General features: G+C 62.4%; 10 protein-coding genes across 10 annotated transcripts; 5 read left to right on the forward strand and 5 right to left on the reverse strand.

Moving 5' to 3' along the window:
* Positions 1-554: 554 nt before the first annotated feature.
* On the reverse strand, positions 555-1,138 carry RHTO_07950 (guanine nucleotide-binding protein gamma subunit; the record flags this gene model as incomplete). Its single annotated transcript, XM_016421604.1, has 4 exons — positions 555-572; positions 686-788; positions 857-949; positions 1,104-1,138. The coding sequence occupies 4 exons, from the start codon at positions 1,136-1,138 to the stop codon at positions 555-557; spliced, it is 249 nt and encodes an 82-aa protein (XP_016273716.1).
* A 485-nt stretch (positions 1,139-1,623) lies between these two features.
* RHTO_07951 (binuclear zinc transcription factor) lies at positions 1,624-5,012 on the forward strand (the record flags this gene model as incomplete). The annotated part of the gene is made up of 8 exons (XM_016421605.1): positions 1,624-2,004; positions 2,081-2,147; positions 2,212-2,265; positions 2,333-3,889; positions 3,969-4,146; positions 4,226-4,449; positions 4,512-4,741; positions 4,818-5,012. The coding sequence occupies 8 exons, from the start codon at positions 1,624-1,626 to the stop codon at positions 5,010-5,012; spliced, it is 2,886 nt and encodes a 961-aa protein (XP_016273717.1).
* Positions 5,013-7,043: 2,031 nt separating this feature from the next.
* On the forward strand, positions 7,044-8,972 carry RHTO_07952 (bZIP transcription factor; the record flags this gene model as incomplete). The annotated part of the gene is made up of 3 exons (XM_016421606.1): positions 7,044-8,148; positions 8,213-8,332; positions 8,395-8,972. The coding sequence occupies 3 exons, from the start codon at positions 7,044-7,046 to the stop codon at positions 8,970-8,972; spliced, it is 1,803 nt and encodes a 600-aa protein (XP_016273718.1).
* A 448-nt stretch (positions 8,973-9,420) lies between these two features.
* RHTO_07953 (uncharacterized protein) lies at positions 9,421-10,824 on the reverse strand (the record flags this gene model as incomplete). The annotated part of the gene is made up of 8 exons (XM_016421607.1): positions 9,421-9,611; positions 9,674-9,736; positions 9,796-9,858; positions 9,916-10,120; positions 10,179-10,295; positions 10,345-10,432; positions 10,513-10,559; positions 10,681-10,824. 8 exons carry the CDS (start codon positions 10,822-10,824, stop codon positions 9,421-9,423), a joined length of 918 nt encoding a protein of 305 aa, XP_016273719.1.
* Positions 10,825-11,297: 473 nt separating this feature from the next.
* Positions 11,298-13,051, reverse strand: RHTO_07954 (60S ribosomal protein l3; the record flags this gene model as incomplete). The annotated part of the gene is made up of 8 exons (XM_016421608.1): positions 11,298-11,362; positions 11,437-11,453; positions 11,594-11,598; positions 11,716-12,249; positions 12,305-12,660; positions 12,724-12,817; positions 12,880-12,952; positions 13,023-13,051. The coding sequence occupies 8 exons, from the start codon at positions 13,049-13,051 to the stop codon at positions 11,298-11,300; spliced, it is 1,173 nt and encodes a 390-aa protein (XP_016273720.1).
* Positions 13,052-14,273: 1,222 nt separating this feature from the next.
* RHTO_07955 (uncharacterized protein) lies at positions 14,274-15,003 on the forward strand (the record flags this gene model as incomplete). Its single annotated transcript, XM_016421609.1, has 4 exons — positions 14,274-14,522; positions 14,595-14,633; positions 14,738-14,800; positions 14,869-15,003. The coding sequence occupies 4 exons, from the start codon at positions 14,274-14,276 to the stop codon at positions 15,001-15,003; spliced, it is 486 nt and encodes a 161-aa protein (XP_016273721.1).
* A 474-nt stretch (positions 15,004-15,477) lies between these two features.
* Positions 15,478-16,188, forward strand: RHTO_07956 (uncharacterized protein; the record flags this gene model as incomplete). Its single annotated transcript, XM_016421610.1, has 4 exons — positions 15,478-15,726; positions 15,778-15,825; positions 15,927-15,986; positions 16,054-16,188. 4 exons carry the CDS (start codon positions 15,478-15,480, stop codon positions 16,186-16,188), a joined length of 492 nt encoding a protein of 163 aa, XP_016273722.1.
* Positions 16,189-16,607: 419 nt separating this feature from the next.
* On the forward strand, positions 16,608-17,339 carry RHTO_07957 (uncharacterized protein; the record flags this gene model as incomplete). Its single annotated transcript, XM_016421611.1, has 3 exons — positions 16,608-16,931; positions 16,996-17,052; positions 17,109-17,339. The coding sequence occupies 3 exons, from the start codon at positions 16,608-16,610 to the stop codon at positions 17,337-17,339; spliced, it is 612 nt and encodes a 203-aa protein (XP_016273723.1).
* Positions 17,340-17,690: 351 nt separating this feature from the next.
* On the reverse strand, positions 17,691-18,363 carry RHTO_07958 (Yippee-like protein; the record flags this gene model as incomplete). The annotated part of the gene is made up of 5 exons (XM_016421612.1): positions 17,691-17,717; positions 17,773-17,787; positions 17,891-17,962; positions 18,019-18,062; positions 18,138-18,363. The coding sequence occupies 5 exons, from the start codon at positions 18,361-18,363 to the stop codon at positions 17,691-17,693; spliced, it is 384 nt and encodes a 127-aa protein (XP_016273724.1).
* A 195-nt stretch (positions 18,364-18,558) lies between these two features.
* On the reverse strand, positions 18,559-20,699 carry RHTO_07959 (uncharacterized protein; the record flags this gene model as incomplete). The annotated part of the gene is made up of 4 exons (XM_016421613.1): positions 18,559-19,064; positions 19,126-19,189; positions 19,245-19,760; positions 19,812-20,699. 4 exons carry the CDS (start codon positions 20,697-20,699, stop codon positions 18,559-18,561), a joined length of 1,974 nt encoding a protein of 657 aa, XP_016273725.1.
* Positions 20,700-20,718: the final 19 nt, after the last annotated feature.

The raw sequence follows: 20,718 nt of genomic DNA on the forward strand, positions 1-20,718 counted from the left end.
GACAGCCAAAAACCACAGACGCAGAATCTCGGAGGAGGGGGCATGGTGTGAATGGGCGAACCGGGCGAATATAGATGGATAGTTGGGTGTGATAGGACAGAGAGTGTGGGAGCGAGTGTGAGTGATGGGAGGAGGAGAGAAAGGGAAAGGGTCTGTTGGCAGGCGAGGGAGGGAGAAGGGGAGTAGGGGACACGTGGCTGTACGCGAAAGGCCGAGTTGGGATGGGTATACGTGTCGCCACTACTGGCGCCGGGACATGCGACCGACTAGCGCGAGAAGCCGAAAGCGAGCGAAGGAGAAAAGGGGTAGGAGGTGGAGTGAAGTCGAGGGGGTATATAGCGCTTCTTCTGCCTTTCCACCGCCTTCTGACCGCTGCATCGCCTCATCGAGACCGACAACAAGGCGCAGAGAAGGCGAAGGGCGAGGAAAGTGCGGGAAGAAGCCGAGATCGAAAATGGGGGTATGAAAGGGCGTTGGCGAGAGATCGGGCGCGAATGAAGGCGAGAAGCCGTGTCGACGAAAGCTGGCGAGTCGAGTCGTGTGTAGTGGCGGGACTATTGAACCGTGCAGCACTGCGCGCACATCCCCCAACTCAAGGCGTCAGTACCCGTCTCCCTCAAGGCTTCCCTCCCCCATCGCTCGCTCGCCCGCCCGCTCGCGCAAAAGTTAAGGACTTCAAACTTACCCCACCACTAGCCTGAGGCGCATACGGATCCTCACCCTTCTGCACCGGTCCCCACACGCTCGGGACGAGATAATCCCTCGTCGTCTTGCAGTACCTTATCAATCTGTCCTCGCTCCCTCTGACTCAGTACGAGCTTGAGAGGGGTTGGAGGGAAGGGAGGGTGGGACGCACGAGGCACTGGCTTCCGAGACTCGGACCCGTTGGCGCTCGAGGTCTTCGCGCAGGCGCTGGTTGTGCTCTGTCAGTCGTCGGAGCTTGAGCTCGCTACGCGCACGTTGACCCATACACAAAGTCAGTTGAACGTCTGCCGATTCCTTTAGAGACCTAAGCGAGAGGATAGGCGCGGAACAGGGAGACGACGGGGGACAATAGCACCCCCTCCGCCTCCTCGCCCAGAGTGCAGAGAGCGGCGACGCACCTCATGGACGGTTTCCCAGCGTTCTTTCCCGACATGCCTGCTTGTCCCTAGTCGGTGTGCGCGAGAGAGGAGGGTGAGAGTGCGGGTGGGCGGGTCGACGAGGGATGTACGATGTGAAGGGGAGCGGGGGGTCGAGCGGGCGGGGTGGGTGCGAGGCAGGGTGGTTGGGTGTGGGTGAGTGAGGACAGCAAGCAGTCCCGTTGGTCGGTTGTCTGTTGCCCAGTGAGCGAGTGAGCGAGAGTTGAGAGGAAGCGGGCCTCGACCCATTCGCACGGCAGCGGGGAGCAGGACCAACTCGCTCTCTCTCTCTCTGCCACTCTGTGTGCTGAGGAGAGTGTTCGCTGCTGGCACTGTGTGTGGTGTGGCTCAGCTCACTTGAAGGCGGACTCACCCTCACTCGCTCAACTCGCTCACCCACCTCGAACGCCCCCCGCTCTCCCCGCCTCGCTCATCTCGCCTCGCCTCCTCAACCGTCCCCCACCTCCTCTCCCCTCCTCGCCACCGCAACGACACACAGAGCATGGACCCCTACAACCCCTACGCCCACCCACTCCACCCCTCGCATCCCTCCTCGATCCCCGCTCATCGTCCGAGTCCGGCACAGTCTCACACGAGCGGGAACGCGAGTTACGGAGACGAAGGGAGTCGGTCTCCTCCTCCTCCGTCTCTTTCGCTACCAGGACAAGGGGGAGTGGGAGGAGGAGGGGGAAGGAAGAGACCTGCTTCCGACTCGCTCGCCCCCGAGAACGCCTCCTTTGACGCGGGAGGGCGCGAAGAATCAGTCGGTTCGTCTTCCGCTGGCGGAGGAGGAGGAGCGGGTACAGCTGCGAAACGCGGAAAGACTGCTGCCCCGCCTTTGAAACGCGGGAGCGCTTGTACGTTGTGTCGCAAACGAAAGTTGGTGTGTCCCCATTCCCTCTGCCCTCCCTCCCTCGAACGCGTAGGCTGATGCGCTGGGTGTGTATTGGCGAGTGAAGAGGTGCGATGGAGTCCGACCCAAGTGCGGGACTTGTTTGAGGTTGAATCACGAGTGCCAGTACGGCGGTGCGTTTCCGCGCGGTCTTCCCTTGCTTCACTTTCTCGCGAGCTGACGAGCGATGGTGAGCAGACCCGACGCAGGAACGGATCGCGGAGAAGCACCGCGAGTTGGAGGAACGGATTCGTGCGTCCAGCCTCCCCTATCCACTCCCTTCCCCGACCGCGACTGACGAATATGTATGTTGGCGCAGGTTCGCTCGAAGCGGAACTGGACTACTACCGGCGCGGCGGGCCCGCCTCGACGTCTGCCTACCCCACCGCGAACGGGAACGGGAACGGCGCTACGAACGGCCTCTTCCCTCCTCCTCCTCCTCCACCGGGCTCGTCCACCTCGCCCGCTACGCACGCCCTCCCGCTCCCCGGACGCGAAGACCCGCATGCGTCGCTGCAGCCGCAGCACTACGCGGCTTACAACGGCGGTTCGAGCGACCCGTACGGCGGATTCCACGATCCCTCATCAACCTCGGCGCAACGCGATTCGGAAGCGTTCCCCCTCCCTCCTCCTCACCTGCACCCACTCCCCTCTTCCTCCGCGGGAATCGGACTCGCCACGCCCGCTGCCAATACCTCTCCCTCTCTCACAGCTCCCGCCGCGCACTTGCAGAGTTTCCCGTTCCCGATCAATCCGACACCGCCGAATCTGAGCGACTTGATCAATCCGCCTTTGTCGGCTGGTCCGACCAGTGCCGGTGGTGGGACGGGCGCGGGAGGAGGAGCGGGAGCGCAGTTTTCCCCCGAGTCGCCTGTGAGCCCGGCATTGAACGGGGGCACGCTCGCGCCGAGTTGGGGTACCGAGCTCCCCTCGCTCGAAGTGATGCTCGACCTCTCGGACCTGTACTTCTCGACTCTGCACCAACACTTGCCGTTCCTCCACCGCCGCCGATTCCTCTACACGCTGCACCACCCCTCGTCGCTCGCGTCTCCCCCCTCTCAATCACTCATCTTCTCCGTCCTAGCCGTCGCAGCAGCCTACCACGACTCTCCCCTGATCCGCGCCCAAGGCCCGATCTGGTACGCCCTCGCGCGGGAAAAAGTCGACGTGGCCATCAGCGCGGGTGTGAATCCGCACAGTGGGAACAGGGTCGCGACGTTGACGGTCGAGATGGTCCAGGCTTTGTGTTTGTTGAGTCTGGTCGAGATGGGTCAGAGCGATCACCAGCGCGCGTTCCTCTCGATGGGTCAGGCGGTACGGATCGCTGCGATGCTCGGACTGCACAGGATGGACGAAGACCGCGTCGCCCTCCGTACCGGCTCGATGTCGTCGAAGCGCCTCCGACCCCCAGCCCTCCACCCACTCCCACGCGACCCAGTCCTACTCGAAGAATGCCGTCGCACAATGTGCACAGTCTACATCCTCGACCGATTCGAATCCGCGACCGTCGGGTGGCCCTCTGCGATCGCCGAATCGGACGTCCGGATCCTCCTCCCTTGCGCGGACGAGCTGTTCGAGAGTGGGTTGTGTGACGCGGATGGGAGGGATAACCCGCTTTTTTGGCCGGCGGACGATCTCGGAACGAGTGCGGAGAAAGGATGGAAAGGGATTCGGGAGGAGGAGGAGGCGGAGAAGCGCGAGTCGATGATGATGAACGGCGCAGGTGGGGTCAAGAGCGAAGTCGCGACCGAAGGAGTCGAGGCGAGCGCGGGTGAACGAGCCAGTCCGCATGTGCCCAAGGTTGGGACGTTCGCGTGGTTGTGCAGGGTCGTTTGGCTCGGCGGGCGTATCCAGGCAGAGACGTATCGCGATTCGGGTTCGTCTCACGTCTCGCTTCTCTTCTCTCGCTCCTCGACGACTCGCTCACGCTCCCCCGCCCCCGCCTGTACGCGCAGGCCCACCCGCCGGCGGACCCTGGAACAAGCACGTGAACCTCGACCCGCTCGAATCGGCCGCCGAGTGCCTCGAGATGGACCAAGTCCTCGACTACATCCGGAACAAGTTTTCGGCCATCGCGGCGAAGAAGGCGCAGATGCAGAAGGGCGTTGATGGACCGGTGCTGATGATCCTCATGTTTGTCAATTGGTGCGCCCGCAGTCGTTCTTGCTTCGTGTCGATGTGAGGTGGCTGACGGGTCGAGTGCGTGACGCAGCATGTTCACCAACCTCTTCCACCTGCGCGCCGCATCCGGTCTCTCCCGCCTGCCGTGGGACCCCTCGGCGCCGATCTACGTCGGCTCGAGCGAGTACGCGATGCAGCGCTGCTGGGAGGCCATCCACTCGCTGCACGAGATCCTCTCCCAGCTTGCGGCGTACGAGAACTCGAGGACTACGCTGCATAGGTCGAGGGCGAACGTGTTCACTTCGTTCGTGCCCTGTGAGTCGCGCGCTTCCTCCGACTAGTCTTCTTGCGTACTGACGAGCCCCGCTCTCGCACAGACACCCTCTTCGCCGCCGCCTTCCCATCCAAGCTCGCCATCGGGGACTGGTCCGTCCTCGTCGCCGCACGGGACCGGACCGAAAACGTCCCCGCCTCAGTCGCGCGCGACGACCTCCCCTCGGGCGACGACGCCTTCCCGCCGCACTACCTCGAGCGCAGGCTCGCATTTGTGGATGTTGCATGCGACGCGATGGACCGGATGGGGGTCGTCTGGCCTGTTGGCAAGAAGGTGAGTCCCGCCTCGCTCCTTCCATTTCGTCGATCTCCTCGGCCAGGCCTTCCTGACGCGCCTTCGTTCCGCACAGTTCGCCGCCATGATCCGAGGCGACAGGATGCGCCTCGCCGCCCGAGCATACGAACGCTCGACCGCTGCCTCAGCCCCCGGCCAGCCGATCGTCTCAAGCTCGCCTCACCAGCCGACCGCACCGATCTACCACTCTCCCCCGCTTGGCGCGATCCAACACTTGAACGGCTCAGCCTCCGCCGGCGCGGGTTACTGAGCGCTCCGCGACAAGATTCGCGTCCACCACTCCGCCTCTTCAGTCCAGTCTCGAGCAGTACCAATCATCCGTTCTAAGCAGTCTCTTGGGTCTCAAGGTCTCTCCGTTGTCTCCCCTTCTCTCTCTTGTCGTGTCGCGCTCAGCAACCAAAATCACCCGTAGTTTGTCGTGTCGCTTGGCAGTCCTGCATCAACGCATCGTTCTGCAGCTTCTCCCACTCTCTTCGAAATGTCTGGACAGGCTCGCGGCTCGCAAGCAACGCACAGAACAGCGTAGCAAAGAGTAGCGAGGATTGGGAAGGTCGCCTTGAGGAGGTTCGTTCCGCCGTCTCGTTCGTCGCTCATCCTCTTCGCACAGGCTGGTTCTCTGCAGAGCGACACGAACAGCCTGAGGCGCATCGCAGGGACACCCAGCGGCTGAGCCAATACCAGCAACTGCTTCCTCCTGGTCGACATCCATCCCCCTTCCCTCATTCATCAAGCGATCCCTCCACTCGAGCGACTGCAGATCATCTCGCGCGTGTCAGCGGGAAACGACGAGCGAGCCGATGCCGAGTGCTCATCGGACGAGGACGGACGGAGAAAGAGAAAGTCGGCCTCCGCTGGTTCTCCCTCTCTCGGTGAGGAGCGAGGTGCTGCTCGTCGGCCTCCAGGGCTTGGAGGTTGTTCGGTCGGCTGAAAGCGAGCAGCAGTGGAAGGACGCCAGTGAACCGATCCATGGGCGCGCAAGGAGCGCTAGCAGGAGTCGCAGAGTCCTGCTCGAAGAACCCGTCCTGGTCGCAATGCTCGAAGGCTAAGCAGGGAATAGAAACTGCTGCTTTGTTTGTAAGCCAGCAGCAAATCAAGCGTTTTAGCCGCGCCTTGCCCCGCCGCTTGGCCGTCCCCGGAGACCCTCGCCATCGAGGCGGTCGCTTTTCGCGTGACGGGGGGAGCGGAAAGCGAGTGATGCTGTCGTCCAGGTCTCGTCCTCCGCCAAAGTCCCTGCGCACCCATACACTGCCCAGCTACGAAGACGAGCAAGCGAAAGATGCTTGACCAAGCGGAACAAGCGAGAGAAGCGAAGAGGAGAGATGGGATCTGCCCGGCGACTACCGCGATCAGATGAAAGAGACATGGATCTGCGACAGGGTCCCAGGCTGATTCGCAGAACAAAGGAGTGCTTTGTTCGAGGAGGAGGCAGGGACTCGTCGACGGCGACCTCGCTTCTCCTCCTGATTCGCACGGGCGGGTCGATCCAGCAGCGTGTGTTCGTGGCAAGCGAAGGAGCATCCGAGTTTCATCAAGCAATAAGGAACGAGCTGCAGGTCCGCCGTTCAACGTTGTCTGAGCAGCAGAAGAGCAACGTCATGCGGTGCCGGCTCGGGTCAGTCTAGCGCGGAAAGGAGCCAGCGAACGCGAGCGGATCCGCAGCAGCTCGATACGATCTCGTTCTCTCTGCAGCCGCGAGCGCAGAGCGAGTTCGGCAACTGGCTCGTCCTCGTCCTCCTCCTCCTCCTCACATCCTCGTCGCCTGCTGGTCCTCGTTCATTCGCACCAGCTGCACACCTGCTCACGTTCAGACCCTCTCGACGAGCCCGCCTTCCGAGCCCCACCCTCCCCACCTCGCGCGCCTCGAAGAACCCGTCTCCCGCGACCTCACGAGTCCTCACTCGCTTGGCTCGCCTCTCGCCCCTGCACAGCTCTCTCCGCCTTGCAAGAGCGCACACAGGATGCAGACGACGTTTGACTCGACAGGTGAGCTCAAGTCCTGCACCCCTTCGGCTGAATCGCGCGAGGAATCGACGCGCGAGAGTGGGCGAGGTAGCGAGGGGTCCTCCGTCCAAGGGCCGCTGGGCGGCGCGGGCGAGCTGGCTAGGGTCTGCGCAACGTGAAAAGACGACGAATGCAGCGGCAAGCGGAACTTTGGGCTGTGCGCACGGCGATTTGCGGCTTCGGACGGACTGGGAGTGGAGTTGGCGCCCTTCGATCCACTGCCAACACGTTGTTGTCGCCGGCTTGACTGACCAGACTCGTTGTACTCGTCGCAGGCGACATGCCGTCCTTCGGGTTCAATCTCGATACGCCGTCCAAATACCTCGGTTCCGGCTCGCCCAATCCTTGGTCCTTCGGAACAGGCCTCACCCCGTCCCTCTTCAGCTCGCTCAACTCGCGCGGCTTCACACCCTCAATCACCGAGTCGCACGACGAGCCGAACCCGTTCGAGCTCACGCTCAGCGGTCCGTCAAGCAAGCGGCATTCGGTCGCGAGCGGGATGCTCGGCGGAGCCAAGGACGGCGACGCAGAGATGGACTTTGGCGGTTCGTCGCTGGCGTCGACGCTGATGGGCGGACGGAAACGCGCCATGTCGTCTCCTGCGATCGGGACGCCCGGGGGAACCAACTCGTTCTTCGCGATGCACCAGCCTTCTCAACTCGCGCCCGGCGCTTTCGCCGACCTCGCCATCAAGCCGAGCAAGCGTCCTCGTATCGACTCGACCACCTCGTCCGGCATCGAGTCGAGCGACCGCATCTTCTCCAGCAACGACCGCGACAGCGACGAGTCGCCCGCCTCGTCTGTCGTCCTCAGTCCGCCCGAAATCAAGTCGATGCTCCCCTCCATCCGCGAAGACAAGACGCCCCTCTCGACTCCCGCCGACATCCCCGTCTCGATGGGCCTCAACGTCGCCGGTTCTTCAAACATCGGCATCGGTCCCCCCACGACCGCTTCTCTCCTCTCGCAGCTCGAGAAGCAGCGCTCCGCCATGATTGCCGCCGGCACCGCCTACTCCCAGAGCAACCCCCTCCCGATCAAGCCGCTCGACATTGCCGTCAAGTCCGAGACAATCGACGACTTTGACGTTCGTCCGCCTGTCACGCGTGGTCAGAGCAAGAAGGGCAAGGCGCCTGTCGCTTCCGGCTCTACGACGGTGGCGATGTCTGAAGACGGGACGCCTGCGCCTGCGCCGAAGCGCAAGGGCGGGAGGAAGAAGAGCGCGGCTGCGGCGGCCAAGACGGCGGCGGAGAAGAAGGAGGGACAGGAGGCCGCGGAGGACGACGACGAGGACTCGGTCAAGCGCAAGCAGTTCCTCGAGCGCAACCGGATTGCGGCGTGCAAGAGCCGGCAGAAGAAGAAGGAGAAGACGCGGCAGCTCGAGCAGTGTGCGTCTCGTTTCCTCCGTCTCGCTGCGGATCGTCTCGGCTGACTTTCGCTTTTGTCGCGCAGTCGCCGCCGAGCTCTGCAACCGCAACCACGTCCTCCAGCAGACCGCGCTCGCACTTCGCAACGAAGCGGTCGCGCTTCGCCAGCTCATGCAGGCGCACAACGGCTGTTCTTGCGAGCATGGTGCGTCGCGGCGAGTTCCCCTCATCCGGTGTCACAAGCTGACTTGCTTTCTCGCCCCGCAGCGCAAGGCTACATCGCCCGCGATGCTGCTGGCGGCGGCATCGCCACGATCGACCAGCTCGCCGGCCACACGCTCCACCTCGACTACACCGCACCTCCCGCGATGGGCACCGAGGACGACTGCTACTCGTTCCTCGAACGCGGCGAGCCCCCTCCCGGCCCCAACTTCCAGACCAGCAAGGGAGCGTACGCCGCGCCCGCCAATGCAGGACCGGCTATCCCTGTCGTCTTTAAGCCCGGACCGTCGCCGAAACAGTCGCCTGTGAGGCAGTCGTCGACCCGCTCGAACGGCATGTCGACGCGCAGCTCGGGAGTCGTCGCGTCTGTCGCGCCTGAAGCGACGAACGACGTCCTCGCTGCTGATGTCGACGTTGCGGCGCTTCAGGCCTCGAGTTACCTCGGCATGGGCATTCCTCCGACCGCCGAAGCCGCCGCACAAGCAGGCTTCGTAGACGACGCCGCCTTGCAGCGCATGAGGGCGAACAGCGCTCCTCCCACGACGCCCGGGTGGGACGGCGCCGCACCCGATGGCGACTACTTCAACCCGAAGACGAGACCGTCGCGCGTTGTCGTCGCCTGATCGTCGCCCTCTCACACCGCACCTTACGACCCTCTCGCATCTCACGCCTTACCGCATCCTTTCGCCCACACACGATCTCCTACCTACCGTCGTTCGCGCTTAGTCCAGTACATCGCATTACCCGTCTTTTCCCCCATCGGTACATATCTCCGTCGTTCCATCAAATCCGTCCTCGTTACCCTCGCATCCTTGCCCTCCGTTTCCCGCTGTACATACCCTCTGTTGCATGACTTGATCCCGCCGCCTTCTCTCTTCCTGTAGCCATCAGTGCCCTTCTCCTCACCGTGAAAACACGAGCATGCGTCCAGGAGCTCACGCGTACAGCAGGAGAGGAGGAGTAACAGGAAGTCTATTCGTTGGCAACAACAAGCGCGTCTACCTTGTAAGGGTAGTTGGGTCTGCTCGTCGAACGAGCGATTAAGGATAGTTTGGCGAGCATGAAGCGGCATCAGCCTTCGCGAAAATGGGCCGACTTGGGCCTGACAACCCTCTCCATCTCGGTGTTCAAGGCTGGCGGCGCCTCCTCCATCTCGCGGATATTGCGGTCGTGCACTTCTCGGCGGTGGTCGCGGACGGAGTCTTCAGAGCCGAGGGCGATCATGGCGCAGATCGGGTTCTGCAAGAGGCCGAGGAGGAAGCCTGTGCAGCACGAGCTTGTTAAGCCTTGCGCTAACATCAGCGCGAGGAGGTCAGCAACGCACCAAAAACGAGTTTGATTGCCTCGGGAGCCCAGGTGTGAGCCATATTGCGTCCGCCCCATATCGCTGGAAAGGAGAGGTGTGAGCGAGATGCATCTAGGCGGAGTAGAGTGGGCGGTACGTACGTGCGATGATGGCGATTGTGATCGGCCACAAGACGAGGAAGTACAGTGCCGAAAGGACGGAGCCTGCGATGGGAAGCTAATCAGCTCAGCCGTGCGCCAAGCAGAACGAGCACAACTCACCCTTCCATACGCTCCAGAACAGCCGGACGGCGAACTGCTGGGGTGTCAAGCTGAAGTTGAAGATGTCGTTGACGTGGCTGCCGGAAAAGAAGTGAAGTCCTCGCCCAAGGCCGTGCCGCTGGTGGAAAGTGCGCCAAAGGTAAGAGCGCCGCGAGCTTGCGGCGTCGGGATCGGCGCCTTCGACGACGGCGAATTGTGTGTCGGGCTGAGAGGAGCGATGTGTCAGCCCGATCCACGTCACCAGCGCAAGGAGCGGGACGAACCCAAGGATACGGGAACGCAGCGATTCCTCCGTGCCGCATGTCGACGTGCACCATCCCTGACGCGATGACGAAGGTGAGGATGCCCTGTTGGACGATGGCGAGCATGTCAGTTATTAGCTGCGAAGTGGCAGAAAGAAGGAGTAGGATCTCGCCAAGGCGGACTGACCTGGATGAACACTGTCACTGCGCAATCTCCCGCTACTGTGTTATGCCGAATGTCCCACATGGTGATCGAGACGCCCGGCTTGATCGTTCTGTACATTGCGCACCTGTACCGAGGGAAGACGGACGAGGTGAGCAGCAGTCCGTCGGGTGCGGAAGAGTCGCTACGCACGCCACGCCAAAGTTCGCCGCTCCGTCAATCACTGCCGCGCCAATCATCTGCGGCCCCACGATGTACATGACCTGACCACGCTCGAAAGCGATGAGATCAAGTTGAGGGAGGAGGAGCAAGCGATGTCATTACGGCTCCGCACGCTCGAGCAGCGAGCGCAAGACGCACCTGCTTCCATGTCAGCGGTGCTGGCAAGCCGAGCGGGTTCCTCCACGAGATGGGCCGGCTGTACCCTTCGATGCACTCGTGCGAGACGGGTCGTCGCGGGACTGGCGGTTCCGGCACGATCGTTGGCCGCCGTGGTCGTGGCATCGTTCGCGCTGACCGAGTGAAGCAGTCCAAGCCAGTCGAGCAGCGAGTCCAGCGAGAGAGTGTGCGGGCGAAGCGAGGGAGAGCAAGCCGAAGTTCGTCTTTCCTCGGACAAGGGCAGAGTGGCATCTCTCGCGCCTCGTGGGGCTTTCTGGGTACGTTACGAGGCTTGCGAGGTCGGAAGATGCGTCTGAAGCGCAGTTGCAGCGAAAAAGGAGCGAGAGACGAGCGAGCAAGCGGCTTTCGGGCGACTCCCTCCTCGCAGCCGACGCCCCCGAGCTTCTTTGCGCCGCCCAATCCGCCAAACAGACAGTCAGTGCGCCGAGAAGCGAAGGAGTCTCACTGGGAACGCGCCCGATTGGAGCAAACAGCCAGGATTGCCATTTCTCCCGACGACGCAACCCAGACGCCTGCGACGGCCGCAACGACAACACAAACGCGCCTCCGGCCGCACCGACGCCTCGAACGACGCCCGCTTAGGCCGACTTGACCTTGAGCTGGCCGATGAAAGCGTCCTTCTCCTCCTTGGTCTGGAAGCGGCCTGCGCGGGTCGGGAAAAGCGGTACAAGTCAGCGACAGGCTCGCCAGAAATCAATAGAGGCAATATAGACGGACCGTGGCCGAATTTCGAGCTGTAGGAGAAGAATTAGCAGTAGCAGGCGGGCGGGTGTGCGGAGACGCGGGCGAAGGCGAAGAGGCGCAGCAGAGAGGGGTGCGAGTTTCGTCAGCAGGCGCTCCTTGGACGCATCTAGTCAGCGACATGTGTACGTACGAGGTCTGTTGAATGCGTAGCGAGACGAAAGGGAGACGACGGAGGGAAAGGAGGAGCGCGAGGGAGAGGTAGTCGTCAGTATCTGTCTGCAACAAGTCTGGGTGAGGATTCTCGCAACTCACGTCGATGAGCTTGAGCGAGATCTTCTCGAGCGAGGCGCGCGACGTGTGCGGGACGAGCGACTTGCGGAGCGTGAGCACACGCTTGACGACGCCCGGGCACGAGCCCTTGATCATGACCCAGTCGTTCTTGACGACGCCGTAGCGGACGAAACCGCCAAGAGGGGTGATGGCCTTCTTGGTGATGTCGAACTCGGTCGAGGCCGAGCCCTCGTCGTCGGCCTTGCCGATGCGGTAGACCTTCTTGTTGAGCTCGGTACGGTGGTGGTAGCCGTCCTGACCGGCGCGGGCGACCGAGTACATGACCTTGGACGGGTGCCACGCTCCGATACAAGCGACCTTGCGGAGACCCTTGTGGGTCTTGCGAGGAAGCTTCTTGGTGCCCCAACGGTGGGTGACACCCTCGAATCCGTGTCCCTGCGTGACGCCGATGACGTCGATGTTCTCGTCCTGCTCAAAGACGGACGAGACGTCGACCGTCTTCTCAAAGTGCGACTTGGCGAACTCGACCTTGTCCGCAACCGAGCCGCCGTTGACCTGGAGACGAGCGTGTCAGCGCGCGTGCACTACTCGAGCAGACAACTGCACCGACCTGGATCTCCATCAAGTGGGCCTTCTTCTGGGCGAGGCCGGTCTTGCGGATCTGGGTGTGAGCGAGGACGCGAACGACGGTGCAGTACTTGGTGATGCGCTCGAGCTCGCGGGCGACCGACGAAGCCGAACCCTGCTCGGCGTGCTTCTTGGCGTACTTGGTAAAGGCCTTCTTCTTGGACCTGTACCAGTTCTTGTAAAAGCGACGCTTGACCTCGTCCGAGAGGTGCTCGGCCCAGACGGTCGTGAGCGAGCGGAGGCCGCGGGGAGTCTCGACGTAGCCGACGACACCGACGACGACCATGGGAGGGGTCTCGATGACGGTGACGGCCTCGACGACCTCCTTCTTGTGCATCTCTGCGGAAGCGAACGAAGGGTCAGTTCCTCCGATCTCAGCGAGAGCGAAGCGGGCGAACGCACTCGATCCCGGGCGGTCAAGGTCACGGACGACGTGGGTCATGCCAGCCTTGTAACCAAGGAAGGCGGTGAGGTGAACCGGCGCCTTGGCGTCGTCCTGCGTGAACCAAATCGAGGTCAGCATTCCGCCCCCTTGTCACGCAGACCAGTCGAACGCACCTTGGGGAAGCTCTTTGCCTTTCCGCGGTGGCGGGCAGCCCGCTTGCGGGGCAAGAACCCGAGGGAACCGCAACTGTGAGCCGGAAGCGAGGGGTCAGCTCGAGGGGGACAAGGGCAGGCGAGAATGGCGAGCGCAAACGTACCGGGGGTGCTCGTACTTCCTGTGAGACATCCTGACCGAGCTGGGGAGAGAGCGAGAAAGCAAGCGCGGGTCAGCAAGCGAGGTTCGAGGAGAGCGCGAGATTGCGGTGTGTGGTGGGTCGTGCGCAAGTCGCCCCGACAGCAATCCGCCTCGCTCCCGCCTCGCAAGGCTCCCTTGATCCTCCGTTCCACCTGTCCATCCGTCCAGCATGCTCACGAATCCTATAGGCAGCCCACGCGTGTCGGTTCGAGGCGGGGTGAAAAGGTGGTCGGATGGATGGCGGATTGGCGACGGCGCAAGCTCGCGCGGCGGTTCGAGTTGGGCGTGGGTGGTCGGAGAGCGTGTGTGCAGTCTGCACAAAAAGCAAGCGTGCCTCACCTTTTGGCGAAGAGGACCAGCGGAAACAAGCCAGCCGGCTGGCGAAAGCGAGCGACGAGCGCAGCCAAGGGGGAACCGCTCAACCCGCTCCTCTCTCGCTCGTTTGTGGCTGCATTTTGGCTGGATTCCACGGTAGTCTACCCAGCTGGATCCAGGCATCCAGCGCGTCCAACAGCGACATTGCGACGACTCGAGGCGGGACGACCTCTCGCGGGCGAGCGCAACAGCTCTCTTTCTCCTTTGTCAACTAACGCAGACCCAACCGCGGGCGTCGAGTTGCTTGCTCGTCCACCGGTCCACCGCACACCAGTGTGTCGGGCCTGGCGAGCGGGCGCTACACGCCGGGCTGCTTCGCGCCAGATCCACCCACCCCCCTTCGTCGTCGATTTCTTCGCTCGACTCGCTCTTCGGGCTTGCTTGGGCGGGGGTTTTGGCGATCGGGGGTGGCTCTCTTCCCGCTGAGGATCAAGTGCTTCCATCCTCCAGGTCACACGAGGAGGGGCTTCAGCGTGGGGGAGGGACATTGCTTTCGACTGGACGGCGTTTTGAGGGTGCGGGCGCGAGCGGGCGGGCGGCGCTCGAGCGGCGGATGGATTGCGTAGACGTGGGACTGCAACGTACCTTGCACAGGGACGATCGGGCGCGGTGGACGCTGCTGCGAGGGAGACGATGCTGCTTCGCTCTCTCTTCCAGGCTCGTATCGCGGCACCCGAGCGTGACTCTCGGAGGGGGCCGGCACCCGGGAAGCGCACAGTTCGCTCTCTGGCGGATGTTCCGTGGACCTGGCTGGCGGGCGCTGGCGAACGCTTCTCGACCTCTTCCTCCTTCCTTCCTCCTTCTCTGCTCCACTCGTCCTCGCTCCGTCGTCAGCAGGATGGCGTCCAACTCACAGATTGTGGCGGCGTTTAGCCAAGTCCCTCTGCTCGTCAAGAAACACGGAGCGTCCTACTTCGACCATCTGCTAGAGTGGAGGAGAATGACGGAACTGTATCTACTCGAGCAATGCGCACACCTCGTGCAGATTGGGTACAAGTGCGGGCTTCACTTCGAACTGCTCAGGACGACGCTCGGCGAGTGCGGGAACCTCGTCAGGAATCGAGAGATTACTGAGGCGCACCAGCTTGTGCGTTCTCAGCTTCTCGGGCTGCGATCCGTCTGCCTTCGTCTTATCTACCTGACGCTCCTTTTCTCGCAGCCAACTCAAGAGCAGCTCTGGGATGTGCTCAAGAATAACGTTCGTCGGCCGTTCGCTTCCATCTCCTCGCCCCCCGCTCGCCCGCCGCCACTCCTGCACGAGCAGCGCCCCTTCCCGAGCTAATACCGTCTTCGCACACCCAGCGGGCCTACGTGTACAGCCCGAACCGCAAAGCCTGGTACCCCGAGTCTCCTCATGCAGCCGAGGTGAGTCTAATTGCGCTCACTCGCTGCTGCGATGCTCGTGACGAATCTACCACATTATTCCCTCGCAGTACGCTGTTCCTGGGAACCTGTTCGCGAACATCACCGGCCAACACTCGCTCCTCAAGCCCGAGATAGGTCGTCGGGTTGCGGGTATGTATGGGACGACGAAGGGGAGATGGGAGAGGGATGCGAGGGCTTTCTAAGGACGACAAGGTAGAGGGAGAGTAGAAGGCAGGGAGAGTTTGGCGGACGATCTTCGCGCAAGACGGCACGAACCCTCGTCCTCCTGTCTCGCCTCTTCTCGACCTTCCCGGTACAGCGCTCGTCCAAGACAATTCGACCCCTCGCTTCCACCCTCTCTGCGCTCACTTCGACGCTCTCGCTCGCCGACGCTCTCGTGATTCAAACTTGAGCAGGCTCATCTCACTCTTCCGCCTCTCGCCTCGCTCAACGCTCGTACCGACATTTTCCTCGCCACCGCGTATTCTTGAGCAGCTTCGTCTTCTGAGAGTCTCAACTCGAGGAGGACGTCTCACCTAACATTGCTTCCCGCGGACCTTGCGACGAGACGACGGACAATCCACGGCAGATCCTCGGTTTTCCCGCCTTCTCCTTTTCTCCTTCCTCCTCGCTCTTACTTCTGGTTCCGTCTCCGCTCTTCCCCTCGACAGTCCACGATGCCACCCACAGGGTCGCTGTTCTGGCCCATCTTCCAAAAAGTCCCCATCAAACCGACTTCTCGCGGCCCACCGTACTTCAACGGACTCGAGGCATGGCGTCGTAGCATGGTCAGCTACCTTGACCAGCATTTCAGGAATCTTGCGCCAGGACATTCAGGCGCCATTCACCTCGAGGCGTTAAAGACGACCCTCGAAGAGTGCGGTAGGCTCGTCCAGAACGGGACAATCACCTGGACGACACATCTCGTGTGTACTACTCGTGCTTCTTTCTCTCCGTGCGAGGCTTCTGACGCGCAGCGCTTGCAGCCCACCGCAGAGCAGCTCTGGGACATGGTCGTGCACAATGTGCGTTCGGGTTTCGCTTCCTCTCTCACCACCCAGCCGCACACGATTTCCACTCTCGCATCGTGGGGTGCTGACTGAGGTCTCTCCTTCTGCGCGTACAGCGGATCTACGCATTCGACACGGCGCACCAACACTGGTACCCCGACCCTCGGCTGTCCGACGTACGCCTCAATCCCTCTTGCATGCTCCTCAAGTCCTCGCGTTGTGCTCACTGCTACACGCTCGCAGTACACTGTCGCAGGAAACCTCCTGCCTCGTTTCCCGGGCCAGCACTCGCTCCTCAAGCCCGAGATCGGTCGCCGCGTCGCGAGGATGCACGGGACGACCAAGGCGAGGTGGGAAAGGGATGCGGCGGCGTTCTGAGGGTGCAGAAAGAAGGGATTGGGGGTAGAAGGCGATGAGTGACGGAGGATGGGTTGCGCAAGACACTGCTCATCCGTGGCTCTTTGTCTCGCAAATGGACGACCGGCGTCGAGACACTGCTTGTACAGCGCAACTCGCATCGTCCCCACTTTGCTTCCAAAGCTACACTCTGGAACCTCTGCGCGCAAACGCTTCTGCTCCTCGTGCTTGAGAAGGCCATCGTTGTGAGCGTCCTCTCGCCGCCTCCTCGAGCTCGCCTGGCTCTTGCTTGACACGAGCAGGCAGGTGAGACGTTGAGCATGGTTTAGCGGGTTCCGCGGGACACGCGCGGACCATCCTCGGACAAGCCGTCGCGAGCGCTCGCTTTTCCTCCTCTCTCGTCGTCCTTCTGCTTTCTGCTCGACGGGCTCCCGAACGCAATGGCTACGTCGAGTGCTACCGTTCCTGCCACGCATGCTCTGCTAGGGTGGGTACACTGCGTCCTCAACGAGCTGCGGCCCTTCGTCGAGGCGCCGGTCTTCGACCGCTGGCTACATCACGACAAGGAGGGAAACGCCGAAGACAAAGTCACGGTTATCGCAAACGCACTGCAGAACCTCTGGGACATCCGGTCGCCGACTCATCTGATCACGAAGGACTTTGGGCGACGGGTGGACGCCTTCCTCGACTCCGTCTTCTTTCGCCGGACGGGGCTTGCGGGCGACATGGGTCCGGATGACAGCGATTTTTGGCGAATGGTTCGAGTACGTCCAGCACCTGCTTGCGGCTCCCCTTCGTCCGCTTAGCTGATTGAGCCCGACCTTGCAGCATCGGAGCTTGCTAGCGACCCCCCTAGCCAACTTCATGTCGGCAGTGAACCGCGGAGTGCGTGAACCTGCCATGAGCATCGAGGCTGCATCTGACCCGCTATGCTTTAACAGGCGATACACCGCTATGGCCAGCCGACGAACCTTTCGGACGAGGTGGACCTTGAACGCCGCAACTTCCGCATGCATTGGAAGGGCGAACTCCTGCGTGTGTTGAACTCTTCCAGCACCACTGCCTCAAGCACCGCGGCCCACTCCCTTTTGAAGCCTGAGATCGGTCGTCGGGTTGCGATGATGTACGGAACGTCGAAGGCGAGGTGGGAGAGGAACGCGAGAGCGTTCTGAGTGGTGGCAAGGGTGGTGGGGCGGCAGCCGGAAAACATGGTGGAGCAGTCGAGTCGCGGTCCAGCGTCTTGCAAGACTAGAGTAAAGCGTCGACCGCCTCGATCCCCGACCTGCCTGGCCCGTCGATGCGCGACCGGCGCTTTGATAAGCTTGTTAGTTGAAGGAGCAGGATGATTGATTCAGTCGCGGGAAAGAGAGAAGACGAGGTTCGGCAAAGCGGGAGCGTAACGTGTGAAGTTCGCAAGCGGGTGTCAAAGCGAGCTTGTCGGAGCCAGTCGTCTGAATCCACGTGGAGGGGAACGGAATGGCACAACAACAGTTCGTGTACATGGATCGAGCGTAGTCGGGAGCTCAATCGTCGAGCGACCATTTGTTGTCCTGCGGAACGAGCGTCGGCGCCGAGCAGGTTCAGCGAGCAGAGGAGTCACCGCACCTTGTATATCTTGCTCTACTCGTCACGCGAAAGTAGCAGAACGCCGTCAGTTTCGGGAGCAAGAGCAGGACCGCGAGCTGCGAGGGGTAGGGAAGAGAGCGAGGAAGACCGGGCTCACCTTCTCGAGGATGCACTTGCCCTCCTTGTACTTCTGCGACGAGTCTGGCGAGACAAACTGTCCGGAACGTATCTGGGTCAGCGCGAGCGCTCATACGAAAGAAAGGCGCAGGGCCAGCCCAAACTCACATACTTCCACCCTAGCTCCGTCGAGCACCCGCTGCAGTGTATGGCTGTAAATTGAGGGCGGCAGCGTCAGCTCAAGTCATCGTGCGAGTCCGCGAGGGGTGGGAGGGAGACCAACGCACGCGAGATGACATGCTTGCCCGAGAGCAGCTGTTTCGACGTCTTGGTCCCGATATCGACGTTCACGGCCGTCCTGAAGAGGTATGCGGGCCCACTCGTGCCCTGGAACGAGCGTGAGACGAGCTCGTCTTGGAGAGCAACCTCGAGGCTGCAAGTGCCGCAGGCGTAGGCGGGGACGTGTGGAGGGAGGAAAGTGTGGGCGTCCGAGTGATTGTGGTCTGCTGGCATCCGTTGCTGTACCCAGCAAGCCCAGAAAGCGTGCGAGCGAGATGGGAGGAGCTGAAAGAGATGAACTCGCGAAGTGGGGCCGGGCGAGGTGAGCGACGGCGAGACTGGGACAACATTGCATGAGCCGTGCGAAAGATGCGATTGACGAGTCCGACAAACAAACAACAATACGGCGCCTAGTCGTAGAAACCGAAGTCACAGCTCCTCCTCCTCTTCGCCGAGCGACATCCGCCCCATCGCGCCTGGCTCGACCTTCATAGCCTGGCTTCGCCGGTCCCTTTCCTCAGTGACGCTGATGGGCTTGTGACGGTCGCTGAGCGCGAAGCTCATGAAGCCGCGACCGAGTCCACCGCCGGTCGAGCTGCTGAGAGAGCTGGCGGTCGCAGCCGAGGGACTCGCTGCTGCAGATCGTGTGCCGGCTGGTGCGCCAGAGACGGAGGAGAAGAAAGAATGATGAGGTGCTGAGCCGGTTGGCGAGGGAATCGTGACGGGCTGTGTGGACGAGTTCGACATGGTTGAGAGGGTCGACGGCATGAGCGGAGGAGGCGTAGGGCGTGATGTGGTGCCGCTGGGGAACCCGCCACTCCCCGACGAGGAGGCTTGTTGGATGAAGCCGGGCGAGAGCGTGAGCGAGGCGGCGGGAGAGACGGCACGTCGCTTGAAGGCCTGATGCGCGTACGGCTCAAAGCGGTCCTCGTGCACTGCGAGACGATTCACAACATTGAGGAACGCACGACGAGCGGATGTGAGACGCGGACGCACTCTTTCGTTTGCCAGGACGAGCGGCGAGGGATGTTGTCGGAGTGCCAGGCGTCGCGAACGGACTCTGCGGGAGCGAGTGTCAGCACCGGCCCGCCAGCCGGACAAGGAACGACACACACCTCGAGCTCCATACCCGCTCTACCACCACTGCCCGGACTGCGACCCGTCCCATTCGGTGTCGCGACCGTGACAGCCGATCCGCCTGGACCGCTCCTGATCCCGTTCCAGACGACATTTGAGCGCCTCTCCTCATCTTCCTCCGTCGCGTACCCTCCTACGCTCATGCCTCCCCAGTCACTCCCCACCTCTGCCGCCTCGTCCGCCTCGTCATTCGAGCTGCTCGAGCTCGCGTTGTGCGAGGAGATCGGATCGTCGTCCTCGACTTGCTCGGGGAATCGATTGGGCGTTGGTCGAGGGGCTGTCGAAGTTGGACGAGGCCCGGATTGAGCTGGAGGAAGATTGGAGGAGACTTTGGCGTCGAGAGCGGGTGGACAAGATGAGCGGAGCGTGGGGACAGCTGAGGCACCTGCGCGCGATAGTCGATGCAGCGTTGCTTCGCTGGCGATCTCGGCCATGTCGCCTGATGCTTCGGTCTTGAGTTCGGAGAGGATGCGGAGGTGCGATTTTGGCTTTGGCTGCGAACGCAGAGTCAGCGGAGAGCGATGCCTAACAGAAGTCGGGCGTACCAAGAGGTTTGGTTTGCGGCTGACTGGCCGGCGGACGACTCGGTCGAATGGTTCTTCGGGTCCAGCACTTGCGCTCCGACTCAACACCGCGCTCAGCTCCTCAATCTCTTCGTCTTCGTCCGCCGCGAAAGCGCTCGACAAGGTCGCTGCCCGGATCGGTCTTGGCCGAGTCCCGCCCATGGCGACATCGCTCGAGCTGCCGCTACGACTGCTTCGACCGCTCGCCGACGCTCCCTCGTCCTGGTTGACGCTGCTCCCGCTGCCCGTGTCGTCCTTGAACAGTCGCCGTTGGAGGAACGGCGGTGGCGTCTTCTGACCCGCTTGAAGCGCTCGAGCAATGGTGACTGGCGAAGGCGGTACCGAGGGGAAGGGAAAGACGGAAGGGGGAAGAGAGGTGGATCCGGCGTTGTTGAGTAGCATCGGTGCGCTGCCGCTCCCGCTGCGGCTCCGTGTTCTGCGAGAAACGCTGCTGACAGCTGGCGGGGCAAGACTCATCTCGAAGCCCGGCGACATGCTCATCATCTCCTCGTCCCGAGCGACGAGGTCCGCATCGCCGTCCTCGTCCCAGTTCATCGCGTCTGCTGCTAGCGTAGACATCCTACGCGCTCCAAAGGGCGCTCCCGCAAAGCCTCCTCCGCCTGCGCCTGGAGAGCCCGATGAAGCAGCAACCCCACTCCCCCCGCTCCCGCTCGAGACCGGCCCTGCGCCGAACCCGCGCGTCTCCAGCTGCAGCGAGAGGTTGCTAGGCGTTGCTGCACGTGGCCGAAGGTTGAAGGCGTTGAGGGTTGACGAGAATTGAGGCGGTGCGTTCGGTTGTGATGAGGTATCGGGAGGCGCGGGACTCGCTTGGGGCACGCTCCACGGCAGCGAGCCTGAGCCAGACGACATTGTGAGCAGAACAGGAGAT

This window comes from Rhodotorula toruloides, assembly GCF_000320785.1.
Source record: "Rhodotorula toruloides NP11 unplaced genomic scaffold Scaffold9, whole genome shotgun sequence".
Lineage (NCBI taxonomy): Eukaryota > Fungi > Basidiomycota > Microbotryomycetes > Sporidiobolales > Sporidiobolaceae > Rhodotorula > Rhodotorula toruloides.